At 42.3% G+C, this 26,152-nt stretch overlaps 1 protein-coding gene across 1 annotated transcript in view; it reads left to right on the top strand.

The window, feature by feature from the left end:
• Positions 1 to 2,120: 2,120 nt before the first annotated feature.
• The window catches only part of PHEX (phosphate regulating endopeptidase X-linked), a 196,474-nt gene continuing 172,442 nt past the window's right edge, over positions 2,121 to 26,152 (top strand). Inside the window, exons 1-3 of the mRNA XM_084869560.1 lie at positions 2,121 to 2,803; positions 8,022 to 8,090; positions 15,382 to 15,543. Of these exons, the coding sequence (XP_084725686.1) occupies positions 2,686 to 2,803; positions 8,022 to 8,090; positions 15,382 to 15,543 (349 nt within the window). The 5' untranslated portion in view covers positions 2,121 to 2,685. The remainder of the gene's footprint in view (positions 2,804 to 8,021; positions 8,091 to 15,381; positions 15,544 to 26,152) is intronic.

The raw sequence follows: 26,152 nt of genomic DNA, 5'->3' as shown, positions 1-26,152 counted from the left end.
AAGCTGCTTTTTAAGAGTAAGTAGCTAGGACTAACTTGGATGGTTTTCATTGCTCTTATTTCTCCCTTTGCTGTTATGGGTAAGGAACTGTAGAGGCTGGAGCTGCAGCAGTGAACTTGATGGACATAATTCTTGACCTTATGGAGCTCAAAGTCTAAGAAATACTATGGAGTCAAGTCTACAAACTATTGGGAGAATTCCAACCTAGGAGCCAAAGGTTTGCTAGTGTTATAAAATAAAAACACAATAACATCAATAGCCAATGAGCAAATATTAACTATAGCTTACTATAATGTCATAATTTGGAGAAGGATTATGCTCTTCTGACTTTGAAGCAACATGAACTGAGCCAAAAGTAAGGTAAGATGTGTCATAAATAAGTCTAAAGCCATAGGAGAATTCCATAAGATGGTCTAAAGCCTGACCAAGATCAGCCAGATAAGACCATGAGCCATGTTATACTGGGCTCATTGGTGTCTGCTGTGCTCTGGTGTGACTTCCAGGCCCACAGGCACAAGTTTTGTATGAGAAAGAAGAGTGCTCCACTGGTTCCTAAGTGTAGCTGAATGCTCCATTCCCTATGACCTATGACCTCCAATAAAACAAGAACAGGTAAGTAATAATTGTGTTGTGAATTAATGATATCTAGGGGGGGATGAGAAGAGATAAACCAAAGAATTTAGACTTACTAGAGGCCCGGTGCACAAAATTCATGCACTGGGGGGAGGGGGGATACCCTCAGCCCAGCCTGCACCCTCTCACAGTCCAGGAGCCCTCGGGGGATGTCCAACTGATGGCTTAGGCCCACTCCAAGCTGGCAGTCGGACATTCTTAGCACTGCTGTGTAGGTGGGAGAGGCTGCCACCACCGCTGGTGCACTTGCCAGCCATGAGCCTGGCTTCTGGCTGAGCAGCACTCCCCCCGTGGGAGTGCACTGACCACCAGGGGAAAGCTCCTGCATTGAATGTCTGCCCTCTGGTGGTCAGTGCATGTCACAGTGGCTGGTCGTTCTGCCATTCAGTCAATTTGCATATTAGCCTTTTATTATATAGGATATGCATAGCCCATGGACACGACAATAGGGTAGTAAAGTCCTGGGAGGCAGTGGGTATAGGTTGGGAGGAGGGTGGGAGGGGGAAATGGGAGATAACTATACTACTAGCAACAATAAATATATATTTAAAAATGAAAAAAATGATGTCTATATACAGGGGTGGGCAAAAGTAGGTTATTAATAATAATAAATAGTGCACTAGTAAGTAATACAGGAATAAATTCTGTTTTGTATACACACGACTGTAGACCTACTTTTGCCCACCCCCATAATCAGATCATAAAATGCATATCATTTCAATAGCATTGGAATATTGGTTGCCCTTTTCCATGAAGAAAGCAGATTTTCATAACGTTAGCATATTCAAAGAAACCAAATATCCACTCATTAATCAGTCTTTCCAGTGAAACCAATTGCCTCTGAATTCATTCTGGGGAATCTGCTAAAAATGGGTGCTTCATGTAAAGATAAAAACATAGTAATCGCCCTAGCTGGTTTGGCTCAGTGGATGGAACATCGGCCTGTGGACTGAAGGGTCCCGGGTTCGATTCCAGTTGGGGGCGTGCAGGAGGCAGCTGATCGATGATTCTCTCTCATTATTGATGTTTCTCTCTTTCTCCCTCTCCCTTCTTCTCTGAAATCAATAAAAATATATTTAAAAACACACACACACAAAAACATAGTAACTAATGCCTGCCTCTGTGGGACTAGAGTAAAAATACATGGGGGACACTTTTCATCAAACGATGCAGGAAAAAAAAATGTTTTTTTTTTTTTTTTTTTTTTTTTTACCATCATATACTTAATTTGAAAACTTACCTGTCATTTGTACAATTCTTAGCACTACCCAGACGGTGTGCTTTTCTTTCCTCCTTAAAAAAAATGTTCCGGTCCAAACCATCAGCCTCTGTAGGTTGTCTTAATTGCTACTTTGCATTGCACTGGACTCTGACTCTGATTTTTGGCACATGTGGTCATGCACAGAGTTCCCAAAATAAAATGCTCCAGGATATCCCAGGAACTCTTAGAAGGCTTTAAAAACCGACTTGCTCCCTGCAAGCACATCTTTGATGAAGACAATTTCAGGCGAGCAGGGTGACTATTGCGCAAAGGATGACGTGAATTGTTGCAATCTTGCAGTGGGTCTGGAGAATCCTTGTTACCTAACTTGTCATGGTCAGGGGGAGAGCTTGACGCAAATCCAGTTTTGATAAAGACAATTGGTTTTTCCTCCCCAAGTGACTATACGTTTAAATAGCTAAAACATCTGTTCAGCAACATAGTAAAACATGTACACCCGGAACGCCTGAGAGAAGAGCCTGCCAAACAATCGGTGGAGGGGGACTTTGCTGGTGGGAGCACACCGAGATAAAGCAACCACTGTTTATTTTGTCTGGTCAGGGTGGGGAGAGCCGGGACAACCCATGTTTTGGGTTTCTTGGACTTCATTTGTGTGAAGAACTATTCGAGAAGGGCTGGTGAGGGGCTGTTTCCTGATAGGACCTTTCACAGCTGTCCATTCGTACAAGAGCAAGAGAACTTTTGGATGCCAACATCTAAGAGACTCTTGAGACCGGCCAACAAACCACACACGGCGACTCTCTCCTGGCCTGGGCTCCACATCCCTCCCGATGGAAGCAGAGACGGGGAGCAGCATGGAGGCTGGGAAATCGGCCAACAGAGGCACTCGGATCGCCCTGGCGGTGTTCGTCGGTAGCACCCTGGTGCTGGGCACCGTCCTCTTTCTAGGTAAGCGGGGGCGCTGGAGGCCAGGGAGCTGGGCGAATGCGGGGCAACGTCTCTGGACTGGATGCTGTCAGACTCCTCAGAATGCAGGTGGAGGGCTGTGTGCTTGTATTGGTAGATGATGCGTCCTTGGTTTCTATTAAATATGCAAATCGTGAGAGCCTTCTCTTTAGGAGGCTACATAAATAAATACACGCAAGCACTCGGTGCGTAGCCCAGGATGTGAAGTGGGTAGAGAGTGGCTTCCGAGTGGTTGGAGGATTGGCTGGCAGCAAATGAGTGTTTATGAATTCATAGGCAGATACTTTCATTTGTTTGGCGAGGAGAGCATTACACTGTGATCAAAACCACGCTGGAATTCCTTTCCGTTTGATTTCTGTCAATGTTTGCCTGGGTGAATCATAACATTTAACTCACAAAATACAAATTAGTTTTTATGAATGCACCTCTAAATGATATTCTTCCTTTCTTAACCAGGGACCCTGGTGGGATAACATTTTAACTCCACCTTTCTATGAGATTTTAAAAAAGAACATCAAGGAAAACAGAGGTTTCCTTCCAAGATTTGAAAGGTGTTAGGATTGAATTATGTTAACTCTTGGTGAGAAGAAGCTTTCCAGGGAGACTATAAGATGATAAAAACATATTCCTATAACAAAGAATGAAATGCATTAAAGACTATAGGCATTCTGAACCCTTGCCTATCAGCCTTTGTATTTTGCTCAGACAGCCCATACCATTAGCTTGAACGTTGTATAGGACCAAGCTCTATGCTTAGCAGACTCTAGGTGCAGTTTGAAATGTAGCATGCCTGGAAACATTCCTTGGCACATACGGGCTGCAGGAGGCCATGTTTATTTTGGCACGGGGAAGCCAGTAATTAAACTTGAAAAGAGTGAGGGTTGTGTGGTTGAAAACTTTGCTAAAATGAGCAAGCCATCTTTCCATCTTTGCTGTGGCTGAAAATGTAGGGAATGAGGTGGCTTTTATTGCTTTCTGGGACAGTGAAATCTACTCCTGCGACCAAATTTGTGGCTCTCAAAAACTATTATGCGATCTTTTGGCTTTTGGGTCTTGGGCAAGTGTCTTATCCTGAAATCCAAAACTGGAGGAAAAATGATATGGGCAGGCCAAGGGACTGCATGCTGTGTAGGAAGTGACCACAAAGTTAGACTATTTGTGTTTTGAAAACACTCCCAACTTAAAAATCCAAATGATGATTGTTTATGTAAAAATATGTACTTTTTTGAATATTACTGCCTCTTGAAACTTTTTTGAAATTCCATTGTTATGATTACATTCTGAGGCTAAAGCATATTAGTTGGAGTACTCTTCAAAAACTGTATTTTATTGATTTTTACAGAGAGGAAGGAAGAGGGATAGAGAGTTAGAAACATCGATGAGATAGAAACATCAATCAGCTGCCTCCTGCACAACCCCCCACTGGGGATGTGCTCCCAACCAAGGTACATGCCCTTGACCGGATTGAACCTGGGACCCTTGAGTCTGCAGGCTGATGCTCCAGCCACTGAGCCAAACTGGTTAGGGCTGGAATACTTTTTTAAAATATATATATATATTTTATTGATTTTTACAGAGAGGAAGGGAGAGAGATAGAGAGCCAGAGACGTTGATGAGAGAGAAACATTGACCAGCTGCCTCCTGCACACCTCCTACTGGGGATGTGCTCACAACCAATGTACATGCCCTTGACCGGAATCGAACCTGGGACCTTTCAGTCCATAGACCGACACTCTACCACTGAGCCAAACCGGTTTCGGCAGGGCTGGAATACTTTTGATGGCAGCAAATTTTTGTTCTTTGAGAAAACATGATTCTTTGGAATCAGCACTAAAGTTTTTAGAGCACAGTTAAATTCACCAAGCCATTATATACAGACCCCCTTCCCATAAGGAGCTCTGCAACCAATAGAAAAAAAAAAAAAGAACTTTCTAGCCGAAACTGGTTTGGCTCAGTGGATAGAGCGTCGGCCTGCGGACTGAAAGGTCCCAGGTTTGATTCTGGTCAAGGGCATGTGCCTTGGTTGCGGGCACGTCCCCAGTGGGGGGTGTGCAGGAGGCAGCTGATTGATGATTCTCTCTCATTGATGTTTCTCTCTCCCTCTCCCTTCCTCTCTGAAATAAAAAATATATATATTTAAAATAAAACAAGGCTAGTATCACCGAAACCAGTTTTGCTCAGTGGATAGAGTGTCGGCCTGCTGACTGAGGGGTCCCAGCTCTGATTCCGGTCAAGGGAATATACCTTGGTTGCGGGCACATCCCCGGTGGGGAGTGTGCAGGAGGCAGCTGATTGATGTTTCTCTCTCATCGATGTTTTTCTGTATCCCTTTCTCTTCCTCTCTGTAAAAAATCAATAAAATATATTACAAAAAGAAAAAGAAAGAAATGCTGAGATATTAAAAAAACAAACAAGGCTAGTATCAAGAAGGTATTGTCCAGAACCATAAAATATTATTTGCAATAAATTTATTTTTCCATTATAAAAAAACCACACATGCTCATTAAAGAACATTTGGAAAACATATGGAAGTGGACGAAAGAGCAAATGTCCTCCATGGTTCTAGCACTCAGGCACATTGAAATATTTGGTACCAATTTTTAGACCGCACCGATATATTTTTACCTAACTACTTTTTTTCTTTGCTTTTTAAATAAATCAAAATGCATCTTTATGCTACAACACTTCATTTCCTTTTTAAAAAATATATTTTATTGATTTTTTACAGAGAGGAAGGGAGAGAGAGCTAGAAACATTGATCAGCCGCCTCCTGCACACCCCGCAATGGGGATGTGCCCGCAACCAAGGTACATGCTTTTGACTGGAATCGAACCTGGGACCCTTCAGTCTGCAGGCTGACGCTCTGTCCACTGAGCCAAACTGGTTTCAGCAATACTTCATTTCTTAAAAGCAGGCCTGAGTTATTTCATAGGCAGTTTGTTGAATCTGCAGGGTAATAGGTAAAAGGCTGTTTGGAGGATGGCAGCAGAGATATGAACAAAGAAAAAGTTGGCTCCTCTCGGAATGCGGGTTAATAAATAAAACAGAAAACACACAGACAAAAAGGCAAGTAAATAAACCAACCAGATTGACATGCTGGCACGTGACATACATTTCTAGCAGAAATATAGACACGGCCACACTCTCTGATTCTGCTTCTCAGTTGAGGATGCCATGAAGAGCCCCGCCCCCACCCCCACCCCCACCCCTAACTTGCACCTCCCCACAGCCACATCTCCAAATGACTCCTTATTTCCGCCCCCAGAGCCCAGTGATAGTGAATTCCCCACAAGTTCTTCGGCTACCAAAACTATTTTTGAAATCTGAGCTCACATCTGCTAGTGCCCAGGTGCTAGCTGGAGTTTACAAATGGGTACGCTTCTGTACTCCCGCAGAGATCCGTTCAGACAATGTTGCACCAGATGGGGGAAAGTGAGCAATTGGTGGAAAGCCGCTTCCATCTTGTGGTGGTTTTTTGTTCCGCTTTGTTTTGGTGGAAGTACAGTGGTGCCTCACACAACGAACTTAATTCATTCCAGGAGCAAGTTTGTTATGCGAAAAGTTCGTTATGCGAAACGCGTTTTCCCATAACAATACATGTTAAAAAAAATAATTCGTTCTGTAGCATAAAATATGCTAAGATGACATAAAAAAATATGCTAAGATGACATATTTTTATTTATATACATCTAAAAACATAATTTTTTTTTTAAAAAAAACACACATTTTTTTAATTTTAAGACAGACTAAGTAGAGTCTACCGAATCTTGCACATCTTCATCCATTTTCTGCTTTTTGGCCGATGGTTTCATGAAAAACCTGTCCAAAGTTCGCTGTGCGAGGCGTTCGTTATGCGAGGCACCACTGTAGTTGGAAGCTTGGTCCATGGAGCTGCGTGTCTAGTAGCGAGGCTGGGTCTCGGGGAGGAGGGTGTGTGCGGTACAAAGCAGGCAAATAATGGCTCTCTTGCTAGATGGCTGAGTTATATATAATATATAGTACCTTCCCCCCCTTGGGCCTCATCTATATGGATGGTTTAGCTAAGATCCAGAACTCTAAATGCCACACATGCTAGCTTCCTCCTTCCGCTCAGGATTTGTTCTCAATGACATGTTTCAATTTTCCCATCACTAAAACCAGAATGTAGTTGTAAACAACAGAGTAAAATTATGAGACTTAAATAATAGATAATAGGAGATGGAAGAGACTTGAGAGATCTTCTAGCCCAGTAGTTTGTCCTTCCTTCCTTCCTTCCGTCCTTCCTTCCTTCCTTCCTTCCTTCCTTCCTTCCTTCTTTCCTTCCTTCCTTCCTTCTTTCCTTCCTTTCTTTTTCTTCCTTCCTTCCTTTCTTTCTTTTCCTTCCTCCCTTCCTTCCTTCCTTCCTTCCTTCCTTCCTTCCTTCCTTCCTTCCTTCCTTCCTTCCCTTCCTTTCTTTCCTCCCTCCCTCCCTCCCTCCCTCCCTCCCTCCCTCCCTCCCTCCCTCCCTTCCTTCCTTCCCTTTCCTTCCTTCCTTCCTTCCTTCCTTCCTTCCTTCCTTCCTTCGCCCAGTTCTTTTTTGTTTTATTGATTTTTTTATTACAAAGAGGAAGGAAGAGAGATAGAAACATCGATGAGAGAGAAACACCAATCAGCTGCCTCCTGCACACCCCCCACTGGAGATGTGCCTGCAACCAAGGTACATGCCCTTGACTGGAATTGAACCTGGGACCCTTCAGTCCGCAGGCCGATGCTCTACTACTGAACCATACCAGTTAGGGTGAGCCCAGTACTTCTTAAACAAGAGCCTGCATCAGAATCCCCTGGAGGCCTTGGTGAAATGCAGATGGCTGGGCCCCACCTCAGAGTTTCTGATTCTGAAGGACCGCAGGGCTTGGTAATTTGCATTTCTAACAAATTTCCCGGTGGTGCTATTGCCACTGCTCAGGGGACCCCATTCTGAGAAGCACTGGTCTAATTGTGCCCAATCATCTTATGTTTGAGAGAACTGAATTTCAGAGCAACCAGAAGTCTCACCAAGGTTACTTCGCTAATGACCCGAGTCTGGTTCTGTGATACTGAGCCAACTGGATTTTTTAGTTTCGCGTCAATTCTGAGAAGGATGAATTGCTATCAAATGCCTTGTATATGTGCCTGGTGGTGGGTTACCTGATGGTGATCTGCTTCAAGCAGTCATTTCTTTATTTTCGTCTTGTTTTTTCAGTGAGTCAAGGTTTCTTACATCTCCAAGCTAAACAGGAGTACTGCCTGAAGCCAGAATGCATTGAAGCTGGTAAGTCAGTTTCCCGTCCTGTGTCAAGTTATAATTATGGTACCTTGGGGACTGGAAGAGAAAACAGGTGGTATTTTTAGTATCCTGTTTGCTTGAGGTTTGCAAAGTATAAAATGCAATTTTGATGAAATTTTAAGTTTCCTTTCAAATCTTGGTGTGAAGTCGTGGAGAGCAGGTTTCCTGTTTTCTGTTTTCCTTGAAAAAACAAAACAAAACAAAAAACAAAAAACAGCTGTGCGGTATTCTAAGTCATTGCAGGCAGTCAGATATGGCGATTTTAGTCCCAGACCTCCACAATAAAATGGAGTATTGCAATAAAATGAGTTGTAATCTTTTTGCCTGGGTGGAGGGTCTTGCCTTAAGTTTGTAAAAAAGAAAAAAAAAAAAAAAAGAAAAAAAAGAAAAAGAAAAGCAATACCTGTGAAGAGCAATAAAGCAAAAACGCAATAAAACACTTGAGAACGATATATAATCTTAACTGGTGTCACCCCAATAAATTTAATAAAAAAGAAAGAGCAATAAAGAAAACCCCCAAGGTATTCCTGTATAAGGAAATCAGAAAGGGGCTTGGAAAGTTGAATGGCCTCTCTGTAAGGCCCAAAGACGGAGACCATTGACCTTCCTATGGCCTCAACTTGATATAGATTGCTCTTTATCTTATAAGCAGTCTTGCTGAATCTTCTGGTCAACGGGTGCTGCGTGCGTGCGTGCGCGTGCATGTGCGTGCATACCCTGATGGGCGCTGTGTGCGTGCGTGTGTCTGCGTGCGCCAACGGAGGCGGTGTGTGTGTGTGTTTGCGTATGCTGATGGGTGCCGCATACTTGTACGTACGTCTGCATAAGCTGCATGCAGACGGGTGCCGTATGCGTGCGTGCATCTACGTGCGCCAACGGATGCTGTGTGCGTGTGTGTGCGTGTGTGTTTCTGTGTGCGCCGACAGTGGCGGTGTGCGTGCGTCTGTGTACGTTGTCATGAATGTGTGTGCGTGCGTCTATGTGTGTCAATGGGTGCCGCGTGCATTTACGTGCGTGCGTCTGTGTACGCCGACAGGTGCTGTGTGTGTGCGTCTACATGCGCCGGCAGGTGCCATGTGCGTGCGTGCATCTACGTGTGCCAACAGATGCTGTGTGTGCGTCTGCGTAAGTTGACGTGCATGCGTGTACGTGCGTCTATGTGCGTAAACGGGTGCTGCGTGCGTCCATGTGCGTGCGTGTGCGTACACCGACGGATGCTGTGTGTGTGCATCTACAAGTGCCAGCAGGTGCCATATGTGTGCGTGCCTCTACGTGCGCCAATGGGTGCTGTGTGTGTGTGTGTGTGTGTGTGTGTGTACGCTCGCTGACAGGTGCTGTGTGCGTGCATGCGTCTACATGCGCTGACAGGTGCTATGTGCATGCGTGCGTGTGTCTGCGTATGCTGACGGGTGCCGCGTACGTGTACTTGCGTGCGTCCGCTTACGCCGACGGGTGCCGTGTGACGGGTGCCGTGTGCGTGCGTGCATCTACGTGCGCCAATGGATGCTGCGTGCGTGTGCGTGCGTGTTTCTGCGTGCGCCGAGACAGTGGCGGTGTGCGTGCATCTGCGTACGCCGTCATGAATGCGTGTGCGTGCGTCTATGTGCGTCAACGGGTATGTGCGTCAACGGGTGCTGCGTGCATGTGTGTGCGCGTGTGCGTACGCTGACAGGTACCGCGTGCGGTCTACGTGCGTGCGTCTGTGTAAGCCAATGGGTGCTGTGTGCGTGCATGTGCGTGTGTGCGTCTACTTACGCCTACGGGTGCCGTGTGCTTGTGTGCGTCTACGTGTGCCGATAGGTGCCATGTGCGTGCATGTGTCTGCGTATGCCGACGGGTGTCGTGTGCGTGTGCGTACGTCTATGTGCGCCAACGGGTGCTGTGCGCGTGCCTGTTATGCGTGCGTCTGCATGAGCCGACGGGTGCTGTGTTTGCGTGCGCTTTGTGGCTTTCTGAGTATGTGGGCGCCGTGTGTGTATGTGGGTGCAGTGCGCTAGAAAGTGCTCGCCTCCCGAACCTTTTCTTAGCTGTCTCCCCTAAATCTCTTCACCTTTTTTTTTTTTTTTTTTTAATTTATTGATTTTTTACAGAGAGGAAGGGAGAGAGAGAGAGAGCTGGAAACGTCGATGAGAGAGTAACATCTACCAGCTGCCTTTTGCACACCCCCTACCGGGGATGTGCCCGCAACCAAGGTACATGCCCTTGACTGGAATCGAACCTGGGACCTTTCAGTCCGCAGACCGATGCTCTACCACTGAGCCAAACCGGTTTCGGCCTCTTCTCCTTTTCTATTTCCTCCTACTCAACTGGTCTTTCAAAATCAGAAGTGGAGGAAGAATGCAAGGGAAGTGGAATGAAGAAACGGGTATGTTAATGATAGTGTATAAGGGCAAACAGCCTGGCCTGGGTTTTAAGCATAAAGTGGTCTCTTAAAAGCCACATGATCTTGAGCTAAGTCCACAGACACCCTAAGTCTCAGTTTTCACCATCTGTAAAGTGGGAGGAACAGTTTTCACTTACCATGCCAGCGAGAATAGGAGAAAATGATGGTGGTAAGTAGTATTCCAGGTCCACAATTCCACATCCTTAACCCCAAACCCAGAGAGCATGGTGATTCTCAGTTGGCGAGACTGGATCTGAACTCAACTCCGGTGGTGGCAAAACTGGATCCTAACTTATGGGAGGCTGTTTTAGACTTTGTTTCCCCCGTATGAGAATATGTATACATCCCCAATAGAATTCTTAATGTGCTTGTTTCAGGAGTGCCATTCCAGATGTTGCTGGAGGCGTTATATAATCTGTGGTATATGCACTGTGTTACTTTTCTAAAATGTGAAAATCTATGAGCTCTGAAACATCTGGCCTCAAGTTTCAGATAAGTGTTCGTGGAATTATAGTACTAAAAATTTGTATGTGTGGCTGCCAGATTTAGCTACAGGCACATTTCGGATGCTCAGTTAAATTTGAATTGCACACGTACAAACACTACTTTTTTTTTTTTTTTGCAGAAGTATGACCCGTAGAACAATTGGTATACTATAGACTTAGTCATTTATTTGAAATTCAAATTTCACTAGGCATCTTGTATTTTACCTGGCAACTGTATTATTTGGCAGTGTCCCTGGCACTGTTCTAAACACTTGACATATGTTTACTCATTTAATTCTCTTGAAAATCCTATGGGGTGTTGTTATGGTCCCATTTTACAGATGAGGAAACTAAGGTTAAGTAACCTGCCTGAGGTTACATAGCTACTGCATTGTATTTCTGGCATTTAAACCCAGGTGGTCTGGCTCTGGAGTTTGTGATGATGCCATACTGCCTGGAAAGGGCTAGCATAGTTCCTGGCTCAGAGGAAATGCCTAATATTTATTGTTATTATTATTATTATTATTATTGTTGTTATTATTATTGCTACCACCACTCTCCCCCTCTTTCTTGAGCCCTGATTAAACTTACAAACTCAGCCTGGTATATGGGGTGGTCACTCAATCTCTACTACATAAACCACTTAACATTTCACCTTATATACAACGAGAGACCCGTGCACTAAATTCGTGCAAGGGGCTTGGCCCTGGCAACCGTGGCTTTGTCCTGAAGGTCGTCTGGAAAGTCGTTCGTTTGGCTGTCCGGTCTAATTAGCATATTATGCTTTTATTATTATAGATGACTTGAGAGAGCACACAGCACAGATTTCCTTCATCATCATATAAATACTTATGTGTCTGTAAATTTATAATAATAATTATTATTAAAAAAAAGATTCTGGGTTTTCTCCATGAAGCTGAGTCTGGCGGAAAGGAGTTTTGGTGTCTTGACAACTATGGTCCCTTGAAATTTGAAGACCCAGTTCCCCTTCTCAAAATGCAGCTCGGTGCCCAGCTGGGAAATGTGAATGATGAATTGGGAGGCTGAAGCGAGAGTTTCCCCATTCACCGGGCTCGGTTCCAAGTTCAGTGAGTGATGTATTCCTTCACTTTCGATCAGGGCTGAGGTTGGAGCTGACCTTGCAGTTTTCCTAGGTACCTGCACGAATACTGAGGAGATGGGTTGGGAGGCATCCAGAAAGCAGTGTGCTTGTGTGAATGAAAATGTGTGAGTGCCCTCGGTGGCCCCGGATCTGTCTCCGCTTCTAGCTTCTACAGTGTAGGACGGAACAGACCCAGGAACGCCCCTTCTTCCAGCCTCTGGCCACTTCTTCCAGGAGCCGGTGGAAAAGAAGTGCGAGGGCGCTGAGCATCTCTTGAAGTTGTAAAGCCAGCGCGGTGGCCGCAGGCTCTCCAGGACGTGCTGGAGCCCCCACAGTGAGTGGGCACCACTCAGGCCCCATGGAGGCCTCCTTGGCCTTGGCCTTGGCCTTGGAGAGGAACCCGAGCCAGGCCCTCTGGGAGCCGCAAGCCTGGTTCCACCGGCGCACGCGCAGACCCTCAGCTCTGTGACTTCCGGGAACCGCTTCCTGGGTGAGCAGGTGGGACTCCTCCAGGAGATGGGCCCACCTGACCCGCTGCGCAGGCTGCGGCCCCCAGGCTTCTCCCAAAGGCTCACCCTCAGGCACCACTGGGAGCCTGTGGAGCCCACAGGCCTCGGAGGGGGTCCCTGTGTCCCCCTGGGGCCTCGCTTTTGTCTGAGCCTCTCCCCGAAACTACTAGCCATTCCTTTAACCACCTGCAGCCCCCTCCATGCATTGGACCAAATGGAAACAATAAGGCTTTTTGGAAAAAAACAATAAAAAATGTGTGTGTGGGGTTCCTTTGTGTGAGTGTAAATATTGTGTGGGACTGAAACTTGTATGTTCAGTGACCCTGAGGTGTCCCATAGAAGGTTCATTCTCTGGCTGCACAGCCAGTATAACTAAGTAGAAACTGAAATGAAGATTTTGTGTGTCCTAGCATATTTGAATGTTAAATAATAATAATATAGTAGCAGTAAGTAAAAATGTAATTGGATACAACTGAATTCTGAAAGATGAAAATGTTAAGCCAATTTAAAATTTATCAAACTTCTAAACCATAGGATTAATGACATTTTTTTTTTGCTTTGTTATTTTTTTGGGGGGAGGTTGAAAATGGTAGGAATTTTGAAGTCCTGTGGAAATGAGGATGTTTGTATATTATTTGCTTTATTTGAAGACAAAAAGCTGTTTGAAAATTTCATAGAAAGTCTAGGCAAGAGAAGTACCTAGCCTTACTTTCAAACCTAGAGGAACCACACATGTAGCCAAACTAACATGTATCTATATGTATGTAGATTATACTTTTGGGGGCAATTAATTCACATTTAGTTGAAAACTCATTGGGTTTTAATTACTTTGAACAGAAATGTATTCTGGCATTAATGAGAGTATGAAAACTACTCAGGATGTCATCTTTCCAATGTCATTAAAATATTAGCTGCCTTAGAAAAAATTTGTTGGTGGATCTCTCTGTTCTAGAGTGGTAGTCAGCAACTGTATGCCAATTGGAAGAGAGTCGGAGTTCAATGTTGGGAATATTGGAACCTTCTCGTTTTGTAATGAAAGATTGTTTTTAAAGCTCATGGAAACATTTACATTTGCACAAACTTCCAACCTATCGGCTGTATGTCATATGTAATTGTGTGTGGGCTTATGAAAGAGGGGAAAAAAATTAGGCATCAGTCTATTTTGTGTTTCTGTTAACTTATTACACGAATACTCAGTTCTGCTCCTAGACTTGGGTAAGAGAGGCCCCTGCCTTGGGTCCCTCATGTAGAATGCCCACTTGGCCTTGCTCTGTACCCAAGGAGTCTTAAAGGGCCAAGTTAGCGTCCTTCCACACCCAGAGCTCACTGCTAGAGAGCCCCAAGCCCCCTTTCAAGGACCATGTTGGTCTCTTAAGAGGGGTTCATTACTCTGAGAGCTGCCCTGAATGCCAAAGGGTTCAAATTCATACTTGGCCTTCCAGTTCTTTATGAAGGTGTATTATACATATATCTATAATAATAAAACATAATATGCTAATCAGACTGGACACCCTTCCGGACGAAGCCACAGAGGCGGCCACCACGGTGGTGGTGGGGTTAGAGCCCCTTGCATCAATTTCTTGCATTTGGCCTCTAGTATTTTAAATATTTAGATGTAACACGTGGGCCTCTGTTTTAATTAGCCTTCGTTGTGGAACAAACCAACTCGAGAGGCCTGGAATAAGAGTGACTTAATATTTTTCATGGTTCTGTGGGTTTGGTGAGGGTTGCTCAACTGTTACTGCCTAGGCCAGTGGTTCCCAACCTTCCTAATGCCGCAACCCTTTAATACAGTTCCTCATGTTGTGGTGACCCCCGACCATAAAATTGTTTTCATTACTACTTCATAACTGTAATTTTGCTACTGTTAGTGAATCGTAATGTAAATATCTGTGCTTTCCGATGGTCTTAGGCTCTACAGCAGCGGTTCTCAACCTGTGGGTCGCAACCAGGTTGAGAACTGCTAGCAGGGTCGCCTGAGACCATCAGAAAACACAGATGTTTACATTACGATTCATTAACAGTATCAAAATTACAGTTATGAAGTAGTAACAAAAATAATTTTATGGTTGGGGGTCACCACAACATGAGGAACTGTATTAAAGGGTCGCGGCATTAGGAAGGTTGGGAACCACTGGCTTAGGCTCATTCATAAAGTTGCATTCACCTGAAGGGTCACGTGACCTAGAAGGTGCACGAAGGCCTCAGTCGCATATCTGGCAGTTGGTGCTGGCTTGGTTCTTCTCCACGTGGTCTCACCTCCAGGAGGCTTCTTCAAAGGACAGTCTCAGGGTTCCATTCAAAGAGAGTTCACATGCAACATGCAGGGATTCTTAAGACCTAGCTTATAAATTTGTGGAAAGTTATTATGCCACATTCTATTGGTCAAAGCAAGCCATAAGGCCAGCCCAGGTTCAAAGCAGGAGAAATCAATCCTATTGCTTGATGGGAAGAGTGGCAAAGTCACCTAGCAGAAGGATGAGCGGCCCGGAAGGAAATGTCCCAAGAATCTTTGCAAGCAATTTAGCACCTACTCCATCTGTATGCCTGTCCCGTGTCCCACAGATTTTTAGGGGTGTTCCTGCAAAACCCAATAACAGTAATACGAAACTTTTCACCCACACACTCTGAATACAGTAATTTGGTATGGTGCAGTTGATTCAGGGAGTCACATAAGGGGAAATGTAAAAGCTAAGGCTTGGGAACTGGTTGCTAGGAAATCATTGTTTAATTTGGAAGAGGCCAATACACAGCATTCAGTGATTGTCATTAACCCTATGATTTTCTTTTTAAATAGCTGCTGCCATCTTGAGTAAAGTAAATCCATCTGTGGACCCTTGTGATAATTTCTTCCGGTTTGCTTGTGATGGCTGGATAAACAGCAATCCAATTCCTGAAGATATGCCAAGCTACGGGGTTTATCCTTGGCTGAGACATAATGTGGACCTCAAGTTGAAGGGTAAGTTTCTATTGGGGATGGTGATGCACTTTACAGAGATCAGTATTTGACAAGAAAAACATAATTTTATTCACTTTTTAGCTATACTGAATTCATGTTCCAGATTTTAAAAAATGGAAGATTGAAAGGAAAGTTGTGGAATTCCAATCTCACCGTTCTCAACCAAGGCTTAATTCATTATGTTCATGTTTCACAGTAGTAATTTCTGCTGCTGAAGGACAAATAGCATCTGATTGAGACTGGGAACAAAGGAATAGTTAATGCAAACAATGCAAACCACATTATATCAATGTATTTATTTGTTGTGTTCAGAGCAAACTTTATCACTTGCTCATTGTGTCCTAGATTTTTATGGCTTACAAAATATACTTAACACCTCATAGTTTTTTGACATCACTTTTGAGAACTCTGGATGACCTTGTGTTTGTCATATTGTTCCTGTTAACTTCTAACTTGGCTCTGGGGAGACTGTCTTTTCTCCCATGGCCTCTCTAGCAATGACAAGATCACACACACATACTTACATGTGCGTACATACACATACATAGGTGTGTGTGCACACACCCTTCAGAAGTTGAAAATATCTTTAACTAGAGGATCTTCTGTTTGCAATGGATCTAATTTTTATTTTGAGCTATTGGAGACCGCTACTTCAGGAGGGAAATTGGTAGATTTCAAAGCCAGGTAAGTTCAGTGTTTTGAGAAGGGAAATATAATGTTTCCCCCCCCCTCTTTGTGGTAACAGTTATGTCATATAACTTGTGTTCATCTACACCTATAAAGAATTTCTGAGCACTTACAGGGATCATTATTTTTCTTTCTTCCCCAACTCCTTTTTTCCAAGATTTTAAATACAGGAAAGTCAAATATGTATCCATTTATAGATATACTATAACCAAAACATAAATAACTGTTGTCAATTGTAAGGGGAAATGTGCTCAAATTTGGGGGGGAATACTAGAGATATAAATCATGTAGACGGGAGGGTGTGCAGGAAGAAATCAACCAATGAACTTGTATGCATATATGCATAACGTGTGGACACAGACAATAGGGTGGTGAGAGTTTGGAGGGGAGGACAGGAGCAGGCCGGAAGAGTTTTATTGGGGGGGGGGGAGGACCTATGTCATACTTTCAACAAAGATTTAAAAAAAAATCATATGAACTTACATTTTCTATTAAGAGAGCCAAACTTAGTCATCATAAATTATAAATGAGGATTTTTCAAGAATGTCAGAGGTTTATCCCAACCCAACAGTTGAAATTCCCATACTATCTATACTAATAAAAGCCTAGGTGGCCCTCACGTGTGACATCATCCCAAGATGGTTGCCAAGAGATGGCTGCCACAAGATGGCTGCGCACACAGCAGAGCTGGGGCCCAGTGGTTGCTCCATGCAGTGAGGCCTGGGGCTTCTGTGGCTCCATGTGGCTTGGAAGAGGCTGGTCCCAGCATCTCTACTGCCTCACATGGAGGAGGCGAGTCCCGGCAGAAGAGGCAGGTCGTGGCAGCAGAGGGCAGTTGTGGGTGATCAGGCTGGTAGGGAAGGGCAGTTGGGGGCAATTGGGCTGGCAAGGGAGAGCAATTAGAGGTGATCAGGCCAGCAGGGGAGAAGTTAGGCATCAATCAGGCTGGCAGGGGAGTGGTTAGGGGGATATTAGGCTGGCAGGCAGGCGAGCAGTTAGGAGCCAGAGTTCCCGGATTGTGAGAGGGATGTCCGACCCCTGTGGGATTGGGCCTAAACTGGCAGTTGGACATCCCCTGAGAGGTCCCAAATTGGAGAGGGTAACAGCCCCCTCCCCTGCATGAATTTCATGCACTGGGCCACTAGTTGGGCATTTATCTTTCCAGGATTTTTTTCATGTGTGATTACATATGCATAACCATCACACACCCATATACTTAAAAATTAGCTGATATGCATACTGTTTTGTCACCTTTAAAAATGATATATTTTCATAGACATGGATTATGTCAGGGATATTTTTTTCTCATTACAAATAGCAGTGTAATAAATATCCATAGGTACACATCTTTACGTCCTTCCCTAAACATACCTTTAGTATAAATTCCCAGAAATGGACTTGTTATGTTGAAAGAGTATTCATAGTTTAATTTTTTGATTCATATAGTTGAATCACTCTTTAGAAAGTAATTTCTAGGTCTTTATATATTGTTTTGCTGTTTGAGATGATAACTTTTCTCCATCAACTTTTTTTTTTTTTAAATATATTTTATTGTTTTTGTACAGAGAGGAAGGGAGAGAGATAGAGAGCTAGAAACATCGATGAGAGAGAGTCATCGATCAGCTGCCTCCTGCACACCCCCCACCGGGGATGTGCCCGCAACCAAGGTACATGCCCTTGACCGGAATCGAACCCGGGTCCCTTTAGTCCCCAAGCCGACGCTCTATCCATTGAGCCAAACTGGTTTCGGCTCCATCAACTTTTTTTTTTGTGTGGTATAAAGTAGGGGTCAGCAAACTGTGGCCAGTGGGCCAGATCTGGCCCATTGCCTGTTTTTGTAAATAAAGTTTTATTGGAGGACAGATGCATCCATTCATTTCTGTATTATCTATGGCTGCTTTTTCATGACAGAGTTGAATAGTTGCTACAGAGACCATATGGCCTTCAAACACTAAAATATTTACTCTCTGACCCTTATGGAAAAAGTTTGCCAACTTGCGATGTCTGGCATAAAGCTTTGATATACTGTATTGGACCTGATTAAAACAGTCTTATTAATTAATAGCTTTTTGTGGCTTCTTTGGTATTTTTTAGAGAGGTTATCATAAAATTAAGAAGTAATTATAATTTCCTTATACTATGTTGGCTAAAGCCTCCAAAACAGAGTTGAATAATAGCAATGACAATGGGTATATTTTTCTTCTTCCTAGCTTGGGTAGTAATGTCTCTATATATAATATTATATATATTATAATAGGTAGTCTTTATGGTGTTCTGTTATTCCTAGTTTACAAAAAGGAGTTGCTAAAGAAAAACCTCTCTTCACTATTTATCAAGAAAGTCAGATGAAATATCTCTTAAATTCTTTAGATTTTCTCATGTTGACCTTACTTTATGATCTTGAAATGAACCCTATCTATGAATGATTTATTATTTTCTTTTAAGGAATGATTAGACTTGAATAAGCTAGTATTTGTTTTCTACATGTGTGTCTATGTTTATGATTCACGTTGGTCCATGGATTTTTATGTGCTAGGTCTATCACATTCTATTATTAAAATTGTGCTGGCCTCGTGAAACAAAATGGGAGGCTTCTCATATATGTCTACGCTCTGGGGAAGACAACCAAATAAATCGCAAGTTATTCTTGTGACAAGCACTGTAAAGGGTGAATTCAAAGATTGATCACAGGCTCATTTCAAGTGCCAATAAGAAGATCAAGTGGTGGAGTAGTTTCTCTTTTTAAATTGGTATAATCTTGTACCAGACCATGTGTTTGAAATATAAAATATGTATTACTTTTTTAAACTTTTAAACTGTGAGGTAATTCACATTTACAGAAAAGTTGAAAGAATAGCACAAGGAACTCCAATATACTCTTCACCCAGATTCCCTGATTGCTGCCATTTTGCTATATTTGCTTTATCATAATATTCTGTCATTGCCTTTATAAATGAGCAGATAGTATTTTTTTCACTGTTTATATCAATGCATTTATATATAGTGAGAAAATGTCTATAAATGTATAGATATTGATATACAGGTAGACATAGATATATTTTTCTGAACTCTTGCAAGTATGTTGCACATGAGTATTCTTAAAGTGTATAATAGAGCTTTTCAAATATCAGATGTGCCTGCAATCTTATTATTTTTAAAAAATATTTTATTGATTTTTTACAGAGAGGAATAGAGAGTTAGAAACATTTTTTTTTACAAAGAGGGATAGAGAGCCAGAAACATTGATGAGAGAGAGACATTGATCAGCTGCCTCCTTCACACCCCCCACTGGAGATGTGCCTGCAACCAAGGTACATGCCCTTAACCAGAATCAAACCCGGGACCCTTCAGTCTGCAGGCTGATGCTCTATCTATTAAACCAAACTGGTTTTGGCTGCAATCTTATTTTTTTAAAATATATTTTATTGATTTTGTACAGAGAGGAAGGGAGAGAGAGAGAGAGCCAGAAACATCGATGAGAGAGAGTCATCGATCAGCTGCCTCCTGCACACCCCCTACTGGGGATATGCCCGCAACCAAGGTACATGCCCTTGACCGGAATCGAACCCGGGACCCTTGAGTCCCCAAGCCGATGCTCTATCCATTGAGCCAAACCGGTCCCGGCTGCAATCTTATTTTTTAAACACTAGATCTTTAAATTCTATCTATATATCTTTATATATTCTATATCTATGTATCTATATATTTCTCACTGTATCTGCCCATTCATCCAAGCATCCAGGCAATAGAAGCTCAGTGTGCACCAACTATAAATGAATAATAAGAAGAAACATAAAATCCCATCATCTAGCTATAACTTTTTAACTGCAAATATACATATAAAATTATATGTGTAATTTGCAAGGAATCATATAATATGTTCTCTTTATCATCTCTTTTTACTTGATGTTTACATGTTAACATCTTTTCATGTCAATAAAAATAGATCTATAGCATCATTTGCCACGATTGCCTTTTATGGATACACTAGACGCCCAGTGCACAAAATTCTGTGCACTTGGGGGAGGGTGTCCCTCAGCTCAGCCTGTGCCCTTTCGCAGTCTGAGAGCCCTTGGGGGATGTCTGGCTGACGGCTTTGGCCCATTCCCTGGAGAGGCTCCCACCACTGCTGCTGTGCTCACCAGCTGTGAGCCTTGCTTCTGGCTGAACAGCACTCCCACTGTGGAAGTGCACTGACCACCAGGGGTCAGCTTCTATGTTGAGTGTCTGCCCTCTGGTGGTCAGTGTGCATCATAGCGACCGGTCGTTCTGCTGTTCGGTTGATTTGCGTATTAGCCTTTTATTATATAGGATTACAGTTTATTTAAGCCAGGGGTGGGGACCATTTTTCTGCCAGGGGCCATTTGGATAGTTATAGCATCATTCGTGGGCTATGCAAAATCATTAGTTTAAAAATTAACCTGCTAGCCGAAAACCGGTTTAGCTCACTGGTAGAGTGTTGGTCTGCAGACTGAAAGGTCCCAGGTTCGATTCCGGTCAAGGGCATGTACATCGGTTGCGGGCACATCCCCGGTAGGGGGTATGCAAGAGGCAGCTGGTCGATGTTTCTCTCTCATTGATGATTCTAACTCTCTATCTCTGTCCCTTCCTCTCTGTAAAAAATCAATAAAATATATTTAAAAAAATTAACCTGCTATATTTGGTCAAATATTTAATTAATCCCTAATGCCTTGGCAGGACCAGACTAAATGATTTTGCAGGCCTTATATGGCCCACAGTCTGAACATTTCCCACCCCTGATTAAGCAATTCCTATGATGCCACTTAGGTTGTTTGCAGATTTTCCCCCCCTTACTATAAACTACTCAGAGTATGAGTTTTGAAGCCACAGAGCTGGATTTGAATCCTGGTTCCCTTTCATTTCTTTTCTGTGTCACTTTTGGTCAATTACTTATCTCAGCTAGCTCAAGTTTTCTTATCTTTCAAGTAGAGATAACAATACCCAATTCATGGGGTTTGTGAGGACTAAAGGAGGTGACCCATATAAATTATCCAGTCCGGTTCCTTTCATATAGCAAGTCCTCAATAAATATTTGTCCTTTGCTCCTCAGTTTTATCTCAAAGATAGTTTTGAGTCTCACAAAGTAATGTCTATAAAACCCTTAAGTATTATTCTGGTCTTATCCTTTGTAAATATCATGTGCTTTCAAAAATATGAATACTGTCTATAGATATTTTCCTCACCCTCGATAAAGAGACTATCCAAAAATAAAATGCAATACTACCAATCAAAAGAAAACCATTTTCTTATGTCTGATAGAGAACACACAGATATGGCTATCCAATTTGTGAAATAAAATGGATTTGACAGACCTGGCTGATGAAAAATTGCCCTCTATTGAAGTCAGCAACCTGGCTTTGTGATATTTTCCCTTTAAATGGCATATCAGACTCAGATTTCTACTTTGAAAATAAAATAATTTCTTATTCTCTTCAAGAAGCAGGATTTTATTTAAAAAAGGCTGAATATAGTCATGTGTTTAAATGTCTTAAAATTTCCTTCCTACAAAACCTCCCAAATTTGTCTTTATGTGACCATGGAGATGACACAGCACGCATTGCTTATGAACGAGCAGATGAAAATGTTGCAAATGTGCACTTATGAAACATGAGGCAATGAGTGAGATAGAGCACTTGTGTCAAACAGAAGACAGATGACTCAAGGTAGGGCCAGCTCATCTCTATTATGGAATAACAATCTTTGCCAGTATTTTGTAGAGAAATGCAGTATATTATTATGTTCAAGCACAGACAGCATCAGTGGAACAATAAAGCGAAGCAGGGTCTATGCATTAATGAGCAGAGAAAGATGATTGTGATTCATAGATCAGCTATTTATCTGTAAATGCTTGCCGGTTGAGATCCAAATGATTCTCATAATTAAATAACCCTCTATATTCTTTTCTTCCCCTACAAATAATCCTAACCAACTTTTACAAATAAGAGAAAACTTCAGTTCAGCTCCGGTAAAGTGATTTGATAATTAGGAAGATCAGATTATTGAAGATACAGTTAATGATAGCATCTTCCTCATACTAGGAACATAATGTAATGATGTACCAATCTGAGCCTTGATATCATTAAGTTTTTTGAAATAAATGATATCAGATTGGAAAAATCAAGATGGGGATGCAGTGGGGCCATGGTGGCGGGCTTTTTATTCCCGGTGAAAACTCAGGCCCCGTGAGCCTCAGTGAATCTGCTATGTAGACTGGGTGTGCCCACTCAGAGAAGGTTTCCATGCTGGCTCTTTTTCACGTGGCCACACAGGAAGCAAAATGGCTAGATTATACACATGTCACCATCACCCCTGTATGCACAGAGGGGGCTCCTGCATGAAGATTTGGGCCTGAATAGAGGACTTTCAGAATGTCAAATGAAATGATTTTACTTGGAAAGATTTTTCTTGTTGTTTACATTTTTACTAATCTTTCATACACCATTTGAGTTTGGGTGGGGTTGGGGATGCATTGAGTGTGAGGAAGGGGAAAGAAGTTGTCAAATTTTAAAAGTGTTAGGAGATATTCACTTCAAATATAGAAATGAATTTCTTCCTGAAGACTGTGAAGAATGTTCATGTAGCTTTAAGATATATTCTCTTTCTACTGGCTGAAGGAAGTAAAGAGGCCACGAGAATGGCTACCATGTGTAAAAGATTGCGTTCTATTGTAGTAGTGTTTTTTATTTTATTTTATTAAATTATTATCTGTGTACATATACCATTGCCTGCCCCCCCCATAGATGCCCTCCCTCCCCAGAGTTTTGTGTCCATTGGTTTTGCTTATATGCATGCATACAAGTCCTTCGGTTGATCTCTTATCTACTCCAGATCTCCCTCCCCTCCCCACTGTAATTTGACAGTCTGCTTGTTGCTTTACTATCTCTATATCTATCTTTTGGTTCATCCGTTTATAATGTTCTTTATTATCCATAAATGAGTAAGGTCATGTGGTGTTTCTCTTTCATTGACTGGCTTATTTCACTCAGCATGATGTTCTCCATCTCCATCCAAGTTGCTGCAAATGATGAGAATTCCTTCTTTTTTATGGCAGCATAATATTCCATTGTGTAGCTGTACCATAGTTTTTGGATCCAATCATCTGCTGATGGGCACCCAGGCTGTTTCCATATCCTAGCTATTGTAAATTGTGCTGCTATGAACCTAGGGGTGCATATATCCATTCTGATTGGAGTTTCTAGCTTCTTGGGATATATTCCTAGGAGTGGGATTACTGGGTCAAATGGGAATTCCATTTTCAGTTTTTTGAGGACGCTCCATACTGTTCTCTACAGTGGTTGGCATTCTAGTAGTTTTTGCAGTTGGCATTTTAGGTTTTCTTCTTGTGTGTTTTTGACTTATATGCTCCAAGCATTTGATTTTAAGATCTGATCTTAGCCAGATGGATTTTATGTAGCTCTTCTGTCATAATGGTTAATATTACAAGTAAGTTGGTTGTGCTTGATAAGAACCAGATCTATTCATTGCATCCATTCTGAGCATGCTCTTTAACTTGAGGGGAATGCATTCACTTTAAATAGATAGAAATGCACAGCATTGTGACCATATTAACTAATTTGTGGACTAAAGATTATTTACTGAGCATTTACTTTCTTCCTGGCACCAATTGCTTTCAGTCACAAAGGACAAAAATGCCTATTCAAACTGGCTTAACAATAAGAAAAATTTGCTGGTTATGTAACCAAAATGTCTAGTGGACTGTAGGTAAGGGTTGATCCAGCAGCTGAACTATCTCATTAAGGATGACATTCCTTTCTTTCTCTACTCCTGAACCTGGGATTCTGCATGCTCTCCCAGAGAAGTCCTGAGATATAACCAGAGCTTGGCCTTGATAGGAGGGGAAGGATAATTGTTAGTTGTTCTCTGCGTTCTAGGCCTCAGGAATGGAGGACAGTGAGCCAGTTTAGAGTCCTCCCAGGGCTTCAAGACTCCCTGGTGCTGTGGTCTTGTATAAGTTACAACAAGGGAAATCAGAACTCAATGGATGGTGTTCCAGTTTAGTCTCTGAAAAAAAATTGGGGCTCTGCCACTTACTGGCTATGCGACAGTGGGCAAACCACTTCCTGTGCGCCTCAGTTTCTTCTCTGGTTACACTGTTGGACGAATTGACAGAGATGAGCTGAATATCTTCTGCACAGAGTTCAATACTTAGCATCTGTTATTATTGTTAACTTTATGAGGCTTGAATTAATGCTTTAAAAGAACTTGGCACATAATAGTTGCTTAAGAAATGTTAGTTTCAAAGCCAAATAAAAATTGTAACTTGAATTTATAAAACAAAAAACACTTTAAAGCATTCCTAGAGTAAAATATTGTTACCTAGTTTTTATTTATTTATTATTATTATTATTTGCAAAAGTATCACATATCTGTAAATAAGGCAGCTGGTCCTGAAAATGGCAGGCGTAGGAGGGAAAACAATAGGTTATGGCATTTGTGTGTATTCCTAGCTTTTATTGACAGACCATGGCCGTTACCTTGAATCCTGCAAGGTCTTGATAATTGAATTGGTCAGACACACAGTCATTGGGGAATGTGAGTTTTAAATCACTCCTACAGAAAAAGAAAGAAGAGGAAAGGGGAATCTGAAAATAAGAGTGGTCATTGCAGGCTGCTCTAGGGCCTCTCTAGATGCCATTAAAACAATTACACCTCTGCCCCTTTCTTTCCTCATTCCTAGGGGATCCTTAACTCAGGCCCATAACCCCTCAAGAAGGCTCTTGATAGAATTCAGAACTTACATGGGAAAAAATGCACCATTATTTTTACTAACCTTTGATGGAACTTTAGCATTTTCTTTAATTATGAACTGAGGCAACAAACTCTGATATTATTAGCTGTCACTTTGTTATTGCAGTTATTTTTCTCTCTTCATGCAGATGTTACAGGTATCTTAAGATATTTACATACATCACCACTTCAAAATCATAATAGTGGCTAGACCCAATGGTGGATCTTATTTAATGAGTTAATGAAGTGTCACAAGCATGATGTCAAGTAGGAAAACAACTGGTTTGTTAACTGTTCCCGAATAACTGGTTTCCTTTATAAATCTGTGTTCCTTTTCTTATGCACTTAGAAACATTATTCTGAGAATGGCCAGTAAGTTTTAAGTGCCTGCCCATGGGATGTATGGCACAAATAAGATTAAGAACTCCCCCGCCCCACCACCTAAGGATTGCTGGGGCAAACCTTATGAAGGTATAGTTTTATTTAATTCCAGCCTTTTGCTATATCCTGTTTTACTAGGTGTTTTGAGTGGAGTTGGCTATTATATGGCCCCATGGGTCTACTCATACCCATCTTTGAATAGTCCACTGTCTAGAATCCCCGGAGAATGAGCACATTACTGACAGTTAATTTGTGTTTATAAGGATATTAAATGGAACCAGATTTGTGTTTGGAGGTTTTTGCCAAGGCTTGAACTGATTAAGTGCAAGCTTTATGGGATTACCTATACCACGGAATAAATATATTTATAGATGAAATTACTGAGTATTACCACATGCCTGTGCCCAAATAGAGATGGTACAGTTTTTGTTGTGGTATAATTACAAATATTTGCAAACAGTGCACATGATTAAAAATAATAATATACCAAGTAGAGTTTTTATGCGTAAGTACATGTTATGTGGTATGTGAAAGAGCTTGCTCATCTTGAAGGTAGGGACTCTTGGTCGAGCTTGAACGGGTAGGGGCATGAAAGGGATTATGAAATTGGAAGTTCTGTGAGTCAAGTTCCAAGGAGAAGATCAAATCAGTATAACTTGGCTTTGTTGGAAGGAAGGAATGAGCGGGGCTGTTGGTGAGAAATGACAGGAGTGAGATGGGCGGGTGAAGAATGTCAACATCCATTTGTGAGACTTTTGCCTTGCAACAGAGA

The sequence above is a fragment of the Pipistrellus hanaki genome (assembly GCF_964339955.1).
Source record: "Pipistrellus hanaki genome assembly, chromosome: X".
NCBI classification, from domain to species: Eukaryota; Metazoa; Chordata; class Mammalia; order Chiroptera; family Vespertilionidae; genus Pipistrellus; species Pipistrellus hanaki.
The sequence above is the reverse complement of the archived record's forward strand: the minus strand, read 5'-3'. Positions and strand labels throughout refer to the sequence as shown.